This window comes from Melanostigma gelatinosum, assembly GCF_949748355.1.
Source record: "Melanostigma gelatinosum genome assembly, chromosome: 6".
NCBI lineage: Eukaryota > Metazoa > Chordata > Actinopteri > Perciformes > Zoarcidae > Melanostigma > Melanostigma gelatinosum.
This window is the reverse complement of record NC_136639.1, coordinates 6,062,921-6,076,131: the sequence shown is the minus strand read 5'-3', so window position 1 is coordinate 6,076,131 and position 13,211 is coordinate 6,062,921. Positions and strand designations below refer to the sequence as shown.

Sequence of the window (13,211 nt, the reverse complement as noted above, 5' to 3'; positions counted from 1 at the left end):
CGGCATGTTTTTACATATCTGCCTGTTTCCACACGTCATTACTATTAACCCAATGCAGATCAGTCACATTTTATGCAAACATACAGCAACTGTGGTGCAACAACACCCTGGGTCCATTTTGCAAATGCAACACATGATAATATTCCTATTTTTTACAGGCGTCCCCCTCCTCTAGATTTCCCCTCAACCTATGTCTTGCACTCTCATTGGCTGGAGCTCCCTGACAGACTCCCCAACAGGTCCTGATATTCAGCCTGCTAGATATCTGGAATGTGTCTGCGGTGCATCATCGGCGAGCGACAAGCCAACGTAGATTTGCTTCAGATTTTTTTTTTGTTTGTCAGGAACTCCAAAGACTGTTGTCGAGTGGAAAATCAGGGCTAAAGTCGAGCAGTGTCAACAAGGCATTTGATAATTGAGCCCAATCAACCCATCATTACAGTCTAAAGTCAATATCAACGAAGGCACAATAGAGAGTGACATACATATCATTTTTAAACCTTTTAACACATTTTCTGGCCACTTGAAACAACAACACTGGCATATCATCACCTTCTAAGTTGATCTAGCAATTTATTTTAGCAAACAATTGCTTATTTACAGATTAAGACATTACAGATTAAGACATTACAGAGAAAGTCAGTATCTAATTAAATCAGCTTCCTTTAGGAACAATCATTCCACAGCCAAAATATGACAATACACGCAAAGTCCAATTTCGTGAACCTGTTGTGATCGCTCCGTCTGATTTTGATTTCGCAGTTTATCTTGCCTCTCTGATCAGTATCCAGCTCTTGATGTGTTTGAGGACTCAGGCCAATGTCAAAGATCAGCTACTTACCCAATCAGGTAACCAGCTCCAGAAGGAAAATTACCTCCTTCCGACCACTTGCACTCACCTGCAGTGACCCGGGGCAATCAGAGGTGAACGGGGCTCCTAATCACGGAAAAAAAACCTCCTTTAGGTCAGTACACGCACAGCCCACACACGGCACCACCCAACCTCCTCCCCCACCTGACAGGCCAACTCCCGAGTTCAAGTGTTTAAACTGTCACATCACATAGGTTCAAACGTGGAGATTACTTGCGCAGGACGCATTGTGTGTTTAGTTTGATGCCGACTGCAATATCCTGCAGCACTGCTGATCCTTGCAGCTCCGGTTGTAGAGTGGCGGAGTCGAGCTGTGTCAAGTAGGGGTGGCTGGTGCCGGGCACGCTCGCACTCCGATCAGTAAGAGGAAGTATGGAAGGTGGGACAGGAAACAGAGGAGTGTTTTAGTAAAGAGCGCTATTGCTCGGAGCACAACCAGGACTCCCTCACTATTTGTTTTGATAGGAGTAACCCTGGTCATTCAGCAGGAGCATGTGTTCTAAAGCAGAGAGTGCACACGGTGGCATAGTTCATTTATCCATTTTAAGACGTATGGTACCTTCTGGTCAAGTGACTCGTGGATGGATATTCAGCTACGAGTGTTTGCGTTTCATGGGCCCTTAAACTTGTGAGGGCCTGAAACCGTCAACACTTACGATGTGGTGAGTCCGCAGAGTGACTAAATTACAGTGAGGGGACTCTCGTGTTTTCGATGGTGAACCGTGCCAGCTCTCAGACAGCTGATGAATGAGTCCGAGTCTCGCGCCTCCCACTGATCTCAGATCCTTTGTGTAGCGTGTCGTGTAAAAGGCCTGAGGACTGTGAACACTTGAGCCCAGCTCACAGTACAATGTGAGGACCCAGTGACTGATCATCTACAGCAGGGGGTTGGCAACCTTTTTAAAATGAAGTGCCATTTTTAATGAGGTATTTTAAGATGATATATTTCTACCTGCCTACTGTTGGGTGGTCATCATGATTATATTATGCGGCTGGCAGAGAAGAGACAATTTGTTTGCGCCATTCAACGAAACAATGAGCTAAATGTGCAAGCGCCATACGGCTAAGGGGGACGACAGAGTCGGACGATAATTCTCTGTGGGTTTGTCACCTTTCACATTACACATAGCCATTTAATACATTGTTTATGCACAATACCGACTGGTGCAGGCCTGAGTACAGTTGATTAATTCCAGCACTGATGAATGGACCACCAGCTGACTCCAGAGGAGGTCTGTCCTCCTTTTACAATCAGCTGCTTCTTCAAACAGTTTTAATGATACCTGGTTGGCTGTTTTAAGGACCTACCGCTGTGTGTCGGGCAAAAAAACCCATCTGAGATAACACATGATGCACGTTGCCTGTACGCCTATCGCCTCTCCGTCAGTTGGGTCGGCTCGTTCCCCAACTGGACAGGAAGTCTGCTAATCTGTAACCCGATCCGGAGGAGGGGGGGGGAGATGTCAGGAAAAAGCCTTCAGTGCTTTCACCAATCGTATTCATCACCAGAGCCGGACCGAGGCTCATTTAGAGCGGGAGCATATAGCTTAACTAAACATCTTCGCCATAAAATAAATGCTTCCAGGTTACTCCCAGTCCAGGTTCCACTCAGAGGAGCATCTGATCTCAATTACCAGGAGTGCTATAGGAAGCAGCAAGCCTCGGTCTGCAGGCTGAGCCAACAGCACCATGGCAACCCGCAGCCCGTCTGCGAGCCCTGCGCCGGTACGAGTCCCTTTCAGGCACTTGTAAGGCGGGGGAATGATGATTTGATAATTAGTTCCTGATGCCTCTCATTCTTTTTCATATCAATCATGTCAAGGAAACAGAATGCAACTCAAATATAGTTTGAAGCTGCAGCGGTTGGCTGGTAAACTGAAAGTCCATTGAAGAGTGATGTATATGGATGCTCTATAGTCGGTCCACTCGGTTTTCCATTGTGACATTTCAACACTAAACAATGAAAAGAAAAAAATTCACCAAGCACTGACATGTTTTAAAATGTATTGAGGGCGAAGATATCACAATTATGTTGCAGTTTCCAAGAATTATGGGTTTTATACATTCCTACAGTTCCCAGAAATCCCCTGTTTAAGCAGTGAGAAGGGTAAAATGACTTCATGCTACATGAAAGTGCTCCTCCCACTTCTAAGATTAAAGGTTTTACTTATTTTTCTACTTTAGGAACCCGATCAGTGTTCCTTTGTAGGTGCAGTGGCAACTTAGTGAAAGAAAGCACATATAGGACTATTAAAATCTATTTCTTAAAAAGGTCAAATCTTCATTGAAACACACAAAATGACAGTTCAAGGCCTCAGGCAGAAGGTTTTGTCTTTCTCTCATATACAAGAAACCACATACCCCAGTGCACCAAATATAGGAACAACAACAGGTTCAAACAAAACAGGTGTTGGAGATAACGTCCAGACAAAAAAAGCCTACAGAATCAGTTGCATACAATTATTATCTACAAATGGCGAATAGATAAACATTCAGCACAAACATCAGGCAGGCGTTTTAAGTAGAATAGCCTGCAGGATAAATTGTCTAAAGAGACTAATACAATTGTTGTCTAGAGAAAGCATAAAAAACCTGTAAATTGTTTATGGTAAAGTAATATGATCCATTTTAGATGCTTCTTCTGATATGACATTAAATTTATCATCAAACATTTTTCTATTTTTACCGTAACAAAGTAGATCATTGATCAACATCACTGTAAATGTGCCAGTGGGCAAAGGACTCAACTGCTGTCCCTTGGCCAGATGCAAATGAAAACGTCGGCGTATGTATTCAATGATATATATGATTTTAATTTACATGAACCACGACACATACTATAATCCCCTCGCAGATAATAGAACATAAAAGAAACCTTTTCCACGGCTGTTGTGGTTTTTGTTTTGGCAAAGGCTGATCAGCTGCTTATGTTTTTAATAAGTGTTGTATTCCTAGAATGAATTTAGTTAAGCCCATCTGGACAAAGTGAATTATTTTTCTACATTTGTTGGAAATAAGAAACATTGAGTAACTCTTCAGAGAGAGCAGAAGGTAAGGTCTGCGAAGTTCAAAAAAATTAGCTGAACATGTTTTTGGTCAAGATTTGACTCATCTCCATGTGGACAAGCTAGTCCTAAAATTGCTACAGTATGCAGGAAATTACTTCAACAGGAAAAAATCTCACATATAGGTTTGGCTCAGATGATGTCTCTGTGGAAGGTATCAAAGATCAGAAGTTGGCTGTTCAACAGCAATGTTTGGTTCATTTTAAAAAGAGGACGTCCTCTGTCCTGTGACTCAACCCCCATATTCCCAAGAAACACACAAGAAACACACTTGCACACACATGAAGTGTAATGAGGGTGTCTATTGCACAAGAGCATTAAGGGTTACTGGGATACTTAGTACCGACATGTGTTAGGGTCAATTTTGTAAAACCCTTTTGCTTTTAATTAAGTAAATTTGAAATGTAATGGTTTAATTTAAACAAGCAAAGCCCTGAATGTTATATTAATTCACCAGCAGACGGCGATAAAGCGCTTTGAAATCTTCCTTGCGCATCCTTCACTGTTTTCTTTCACTGCAATGAATTGAATGACACATTAAAGTTAATGTTCATCATTTGAATACTTTTTACACACCAGATGTAATTCTGAGACCAGTTTGCCCACCACATCTGGTTCAAAACGATCAAAACGAAGCAGACTTTCTTTGAAATGTATTGCTGACTAAATGGAGGAAGTGGAGGAAGCTGTGTCACCACCCATTCCCTGCAGCTGTGGTTATAAAGCCCATTCGACCACATCAGCAGGTCTTTGGGTTGTTGAGAGAGTAGCAAACCCATGTCTCTCAAATTACTTTCTAGGAACTCATTTTGAGCCCCCGGAGAACGATCCACTCGTAGGAACCATGAAAGGTGAGTCCTCAAATTATTAAACACCTGCAGATAGAATTTGATGTTTTTACTGCCAGATAATATTGACCTGTAATTATGTTTTGTAGGGTTTAGCATCTTTTCCATCTGGTTTCTCAACCTGTTGCTGCTGGAGAGCTCATCATGTGCTGCTGAATCAAGTGTTGGTAAGACCTCATCACAACACGTCTTTATTGTTCAGACTAACAATGTGGTTTGAGGTTGTAGTGATTATACTAACTGTATTTCATGATGATGCATACATTCTTTCTTTATTATGATGCTAGTACAAGGGTTAATAGGTAGGGTATTGTATGAGTAAGGAAGGCACAAAGAATCACTGAGAATCCGGCAGAGAATGGGTGGAAATAGGCCTGTTGTATACTGCAGGGCTGATGAGGGAAAGTGGAAATGGGTGAGCAGGTGGATGTGAGAGACGGGCGACTGAGACAGGTGGGAGAGTCTGAGACAACTGAGACAGACATAGTGACAGAAAGTAAAAAGAAATGCCAAGTTTACCACATTACATTACATTTCCTATCTTAATATTGTCGCGTAAAGTTCGACATGCATACTACAATCACTTTTTTCACAGCAAATTAATGAATGATAGCAAGAAGCCCATAATGTAAATTCAAGTTAAACACAGAAAATATCAGGTTGTTGTATCAAAATCAGTGAAATATTAGAAAACAGCGGCAGCAGCAGCAGTGGTGGATGAAGTATTGAGATCTTTTTATTAAATGTAGAAATACCACTCAATACAAATACAGTCCAGCATTCATAATTCATCATTTCAAGTAAAAGCACAAAAGCAAAATATACTTAAAGTATCAAACTTCAAAGTACTCTTTAGGAAACGCTCCATGAATGGATCTATGAATAAACTGACTTTTTTATTTCAAATGAAGCCACCATTGATCAACCTTGATAAAAGAGTGTCATACATATCATAAGCAATGGTTTGAAAAAGTGTGAAATAGTGATGAAATACCTACCTATGGTGATTCAATTTAAATAGAAGTAGGACCATTTTGCATTCACTCATGTGTGCAATAAATACATTTGTTATCTGCTTTCCTGGTAAACATGTAGACCTACATAACACATCAGTGCTATTCTAACTAACAGCTCATGCATGCATTCATACAGTTCTCCTTTTTAGAAACCTACATTTATTTGTCGTTCATGTAGGGTGGGCATGCTTATCTATCCTCTCATTCATAGCTAATGAGGAAGAAAAAACTGCAGCGTCTCACCATCACATTGGACTTTTGCAAGTCTGAAGGGCGGACAGGAAGCCGTACGACAACAGCAGAGTGTTGAAGATATGAGGAAGGTGGTTGGGGTTGGTGCTATGCAGCAGCAACTTTTTACAAGCAATGAAGTCCTAATTTCGTAAAAGACTTTCTGTGAAGCGTATATTCTGAGCCAGTGGTGGTAATGAGGGCGGGCAGCCGACTTCCCTAACCCTTAGGCAACCGCTGGTTACATGTTTGGGGTAGTGATGATGTGAGATAATAAAAGTTTCGAGTTGTTTTTTAGCTATAAGATGTTATGGGACATGTTTGACGCGCACAAACGGCACATTTTCAGGTTGTCTGTGTTTGAATTTGGTTTCGGTAATGACAGGCAATACATCATCTGCACTGTCATTTAGTTCAGCAGTGGCAACATTCTTCCAATTATTCATTCATAGAAAGTAAGTTGATGTTTTTCTTCCTTTGCAGTGAATCCCTGTTGTTGGTACCCTTGTCAGAACTCAGGAGTGTGTGTGAGATTTGGTACAGATCGCTACGAATGTGACTGCACTCGCACTGGCTTCTATGGAGACAACTGCACTGTTCGTAAGTACAGAAAACATTATTTAAAAGTCACCCTTCAAGTGAACGGCTGGTCAACTTCCCAAGTACCTGTTAGCTCCAGTGCTAATTAAATGTTACATTTAAGCCTACGTAAACACCATGCTAACCCTAACCCTAACCCACTCTAATGCTCTTCTTAGTTTAGTTAAATTATGTATAGTTAAAACACTAAGAAAGGGTTTTTACAATAATCTATAAAGACTGCAGTTCCTGCAGCTCTTCATCAGAAGGGTGAACGTCAAACAGTCCGATGGACCGATCCTCATCCTGACCCTTCACCACTTAATGAACGAAAGAACTAAAAACATAAAGCAAGGGGCATTTTGAAGGAGAAGAAACACAAAACAAACGTGAAAACACAAAGGTTTCTCTTATTAATGTGATCTATGAAGCATTGATAAATACTTTATTTACAATAGTCACAATTTATAAACCCTGTACCAAGGCTGATTCATTAGAAGTTCATTTAAAGAATATTTATTCTATCTTTGTGTGCAGCGGAGCTCTGGACCAGAGTTCGTCTCACGCTGAAGCCGAGCCCTTCAGTAGTTCACTTCATCCTCACCCACTTCCACTGGTTCTGGGACCTCGTCAACAGCTCTTTCCTGCGGGACACAGTCATGACATTGGTGCTGACGGGTAGGTTAAAAAAAAACAAGTCAATCAATGAATCACACGGACCACTGCAGAGAAATCAACACGACTGGCTTGCAGCCAATATCTTCCCTCCATTATTCTACAGATCTTCGCTGTTATTTATTGTCACAGCATGTACACTTTGATACGCAGTGTTGTCCAGGAGTTTGGGTTTTATTGACGTTGATTTATTTAAAGGTGGAGACACATTTTGATGAATATATTGCTGAGTTCAAAGCTTTTTGAGATAAGGCCTGGTGGGTTAATTGTCATAATATTCTTATGAGAAGCAAGGAAGAGAGGTCAGAGTGGGTTTGCCTCATCCATAGACACAAAGCTGTTTGCATGCACATGCGTGTATAAAACTGCTTTTAGACTAAATAAATGTGAGCAGTAAGTGCATTCTAGAGGGTTTTTTCCTTGATGCAGGACAAGTTTTGAGAGCGTGCAAAAGATTATTTGAACCCACAAAAGAGGAACTGGGTTACTATGAGCATTACGGTTTCCTTTGCTCTATATTTTCATAGTTCAACGCTCTCACTTTGGGCTATTGTATTCTTTGCAAGCAAACTGAAAGCATAGTTTCAGGTGAAGTCTATTGTTATTCTATAATTAACTTATTGCCAAAAAGACCCATGAAAATGCCCATTGGTGCCGACTAAAGATGTTCAAAAAACTAAAAAAACAAGCTAAATATTTTCGTATAACAGCAGGGCACTGTTTTCAAGAAAACATTATTTAAACAGGAGTAAATAGTGCATTTGTTTGGGATTATGTTCAGCTGCGGATTAATACACATTTGGTCTGCTAGCAAGTATTGCTACATCAGTGTTTGTGGGCTGAGAAATACATACAGTGCTTCCGGTTTGGCAAATTTATGTATTTTTAATAGATTTTGGGCAACAATTGAGCTCCACAGAGCCGAAGAATAATATCAGGCGTTGTAGCTGGTAGCATGCTAGTTGGATCCATTGTTGGTTTTGGTCTTTTCATGGGATTTGTTGACAATAAGTTACATGTAGTATCTCACCAGCCTTATCCCTTAAATCTTTATATGAATCAGCTGTCCAAACAAGGTTCTTCATTCATTTCAAAGAGACAGTAAAATTGGAAAATGTACATAAAATAAATTTGTATTTCACAATATTTTGTAAATTTTCTCACAAAGCCAGAAGCGACCTAATTCCAAGCCCTCCGACCTACAATACCAAGTATGGATACCTCAGCTGGGAGTCGTACTACAACATCTCCTACTACACCCGTCTCCTCCCTCCGGTACCTGAAGACTGCCCTCCACCGATGGGAGCTAAAGGTGAGACCTGCTCAACTGCACACAGACAGCGGTGTTCCTGAGGAAATCTTGAAATGTTTCTTTCTCAACAGGTAAACATGGCCTGCCTGATCCCAAAGTGTTGACTGAGAGGTTTTTTAGGAGGAAGACATTTAGGCCAGATCCTCAGGGAACCAATTTGATGTTTGCCTTCATGGCCCAACACTTCACCCACCAGTTTTTCAAGACAGCCTATAAAGTTCAAGGTGGCTTCACCAAGGCTTTAGGACACGGGGTGAGACACACACAGCACTGGCAGTTCAGCAGTCAGCCACAACCAGAATTGAATTATTATTAAACCGTAAATACCTGTTACCTTTTATGAATTCATTGTTGGGTTGTGAATGTTTGACTTATGAATCTATTGACACATTTATGTATTTTTCTCTCACCAGGTGGATGCGAGCAATATCTACGGAGACGACCTCATCCGACAGCATCACCTCCGGCTTCATGAAGATGGAAAGCTAAAATATCAGGTAATAAAGAAAGTCTTAATTTCAAGAAATATGCTTGTTGTCTTTTTTGCCGAGAGTTAGATGAGAAGATTTATTAATCGCTCACGTCTTTACTGTAAATACATCGCAGGAGCCAGCAAGCAGTCAAGCAGATTTAAAAGAAGAGAGGTGACAGCCTTATAATGAGTCATGATGTTAAATGTGGTCTGCACTTACTGACATGCTCACTAGCTGACACACAATCATAAAACATGAGGATGATTGATCGGTTTCACTGCGGCGTCCAGTGTAGCCTATACTTTATGGGTGAAAATTACAATTTTGCAATCATTGAAAATAACTTTAAAACAGATACACAAACGTTTTATTGTTACCCTGCGCATGTATAGCTCAAAGCAGTGTATCAGCTACATTTAATAGCCTTGCAGCGGGTTAGCTTACCTTAGCTTAGCATAAAGACAGGAATCAGGAGAAACAGCTGGTTCTGTCTGAACGGAACAAAATCCACCTACCAGCATCTCATTTGTTTAATCCACCCAAAAACAGTGACGTGTGGTACCAATATTTTCATCTAAATTTTAACAAGAAAGCTATTCAGAATATTTCCCAAAATGTCAAACACATCTACATTAAGACTTACAAGCTATATGGGCATTTTCTTGCATTTATCTTTGAAATATCAGACATCTTGACAGTAAAAGTAATCTTATAACTGTACGATATGAGTGCTATTCCAAAATATTTTATAAATATTAGTATTTTGTGGTAAGACTGTCAGTCTTGATAAACTTTTACTTCCTGTGTCACACTAACTGGTAGCGTGCCTTCGACATGCTTGTTATCAGGGTTTGAGAGGGAACTTCCTCAAACTATTTTTTTATCTAAAAGCCACTCTGCTTGAGGATGTTCTGTGGTAGGCCTACTCTACCAGCATGGTATTCACAAGTCCTGTCATGACCTGTGCACAACAAAACTTAAATTTACCGAAACATGGTGAAGAAAATGGGGTATTAAAACGTTTAAATGGTTCAGAATCACATCTTCAAACTATCTCTCTCTGAATTACTTATTTTGTTTGTTCACAGACAGTAAATGGTGAGATGTACCCTCCTACTGCATCTGAGGTCCCCGTGCACATGGTGTATCCTGAGAACTTCCCTCCAGAAAAGCGCCTGGTCATCGGTCAGGAGGTGTTCGGCCTCCTGCCGGGCCTCGCCATGTACGCCACCGTATGGCTGAGGGAGCATAACAGAGTCTGTGACATCCTGAAGGCAGAACATCCCACCTGGGACGATGAGCAGCTCTTCCAGACCACCAGACTCATCATCATTGGTGAGGGCGTCGGGAGCAAATCTTCTTTCTCTGTGACAGAGGGATTGGAACAAATGTATATTTTAATTATTGGTGTTTAAAACTTCAGAAAACTGTGAAAACATACCAAAGGTGACTTCATATAATGCCTTGTTTTGTCCGACCAACAGTCCAAATCACAATAATATTCAAATTATTATAATTTAAGACCGAGAAAAGCACATAATTCCTGTAACCTGGAACTGTATCATTTTGGGCATTTTTGCTTGCAAAATGACTTGCAAGATTAGTTGATTATCAATTGTCTGTCAATCAACTAATAGAGGAATTAACTTAACGTTTCAGCTCTAATTGTTTGACAAATTATCAGTCATTTTGATAAGGTTTAGCTCAGTGTGTGACATCAAGTGATGATATTCTTTGCCCCGCCCAGGAGAGATCATCAACATCATAATAGAAGAGTACGTGCAGCATCTGAGTGGTTACCTGCTGGATCTGAAGTTCGACCCCACCCTGCTCTTCAACACACGTTTCCAGTACAGCAACCGCATCGCTCTGGAGTTCTGCCACATCTACCACTGGCACCCGCTCATGCCCGACAGCTTCCTCATCGACGGAGATGAAGTCCCGTACTCCCAGTTTATTTACAACACCTCCCTCCTCATGCACTACGGTGTGGAGAAAATGGTGGATGCCTTCTCCAAACAACCTGCAGGACAGGTAGATAAGTACCTTCTACTGTTTGTTCACAAGAATCCAGTGATAGCGGTACCAATGCAGCTACAGCCTGGGTAGTGTTGCTTTTTAGATGTGAAGTTACTTGTACTTGTATGTACATTTAATGCTACTTTATACTATATTGTACTTTTTACTCCACTACATTTATCCCTCAGCTGTCGTTATTAGTTACTTTTCAAATTAAGATTTTACATTAACTTTATCGCTTTAGATATTCACGTGTTGATGGAGAGATTTTAACTCTATACTTCTCAGATTACTTTATTTAAGTATCTGTTTCAGTCCCAAATAAGTCAAATCATTCAATCGTTAACAAAAGAACGGTTAGAGAAAGTACCAAAAAATGAACTTTTGTACTTCTCTTTAAAGCTACTAAGAGGAACTTAATAACTAATTTCCTCTTGTATTGATTTTTGCTGTCCTGTAGACTAAAGCAGTAGTGTCTCTAGCACCAGATTCCCTTGATAAAACCTCTCATTTTACTGCAGTTCTTGTGAAACATGTGGCAGGACACGTATCTCTAAACACTGTGTGCACGCTGTGTTTCTTTATCACTTCCTAAAATCAAATGAGAGACAATATTCTCGTATCTTTCAGCAGCATCATTTTCTTGCAACGGTTTATTTCTGTTTGCGGAGAATTAAGATGAACAGTGTTTATCAGTGAGTGTTTGTTTTTTTAAAAAATCTGGCTGATGGTGTCACTACGAACAGTTCAGTACTGCAGTAACGTCTTTGTTTGTGTTTCAGATAGGTGGAGGTCACAACTCTCATGCAGTAGTGCTCAAGGTGGCAGAAATGGTCATCAGAGAGTCCCGAGCAACACGCGTGCAGCCCTTTAATGAATACAGGAAGAAGTTCAACCTCAAGCCATACACCTCGTTTTATGACTTCACTGGTAAGCAGGAATAATGTAATATTGCATTTATGCTTTGGATTTCAAATTTGACATTTATTTGCCACAGTTGGATGTCAAATGATTTGTGGAAGAACGAACGTTGTCATTGCAGAGATGAAGTCGGTATTTCCTCTTTCATTTTTGTGGTAACTGATAACTTGATAAAAGTTAAAAATGTTAACCACGTGGCATTGCGCATTTCTGCAAGTGTGATCCGAGATATGAAATGTATTTATGAAATATATTTTTGGTTCAGAAACTATGACCAGTATCCAGTTGTTTGCAGAAACATACGATGACGTAGCATCACTGGAGCTGTGCTGTGATAGTGGATCGAAACATAAAGCAATAGGTGTCGAGATGACTGAGAATGCTTTCGCACACTATGTTTTTGAAGTGGTTAAAGAAAAAACACATTTAATCTGTGTGACACATACGGGGCGGTCTGGTGTAACATGATTGATCAGGCCAACAGTTTATTAGCTGCTGTTTTCTCTTCTCCAAATAGATGACATCGAAATGGCCAGAGGTTTGGAGGAGCTCTATGGTGACATAGACGCTCTGGAGCTCTACCCCGGCGTCCTGCTGGAGAAAACACGTCCCAACAGTCTATTTGGTGAGAGCATGGTGGAGATGGGTGCTCCCTTCTCCCTGAAAGGCCTGATGGGAAACCCCATCTGCTCCCCTGAGTACTGGAAGCCCAGCACTTTTGGGGGAGAGACGGGTTTCAATATCGTCAAAACCTCCACTCTGAAGAAACTGGTGTGCCTCAACACCAAGTGGTGTCCATACGTGGACTTCCATGTTCCCCGGAACAAAGAGGAGGAAACAAAACCAAGGAAATTACCTACTGAACTTTAATGACGATTTCAATAATCATAATTAGTTTATTAATATACTGACTGTGGGAGATACTGTAGTTGTATTTAATATAATTACTTCTTTGTCATAATCCCATTTGGACTGGATTTTACGAGAGGAGTGATTTTAATTTTAATAAAAAACCTACAATCCCAATACTAAACGAGTTCTCGACTGACGAACAGGATGCAGAGGGTGGTGTATCACCTCACAGCATGTGTGAGAAAAGTGATCACACACTGCTGTGGTTTTGTCAGCAGTACTTCTCTGTTTTAAATGTAATTAGTTCATGTGTATTTAGTGTTAACTCAATAAGTAAAACCAATACTGG

At 40.7% G+C, this 13,211-nt stretch overlaps 1 protein-coding gene across 1 annotated transcript; it reads left to right on the top strand.

The window, feature by feature from the left end:
• Positions 1–4,710: 4,710 nt before the first annotated feature.
• Positions 4,711–12,880, top strand: ptgs1 (prostaglandin-endoperoxide synthase 1; the record flags this gene model as incomplete). Its single annotated transcript, XM_079270220.1, has 11 exons — positions 4,711–4,787; positions 4,874–4,951; positions 6,515–6,631; positions 7,148–7,288; positions 8,454–8,597; positions 8,669–8,850; positions 9,011–9,094; positions 10,159–10,405; positions 10,818–11,104; positions 11,872–12,019; positions 12,528–12,880. The coding sequence occupies exons 1-11, from the start codon at positions 4,781–4,783 to the stop codon at positions 12,878–12,880; spliced, it is 1,788 nt and encodes a 595-aa protein (XP_079126346.1). The 5' UTR covers positions 4,711–4,780.
• Positions 12,881–13,211: the final 331 nt, after the last annotated feature.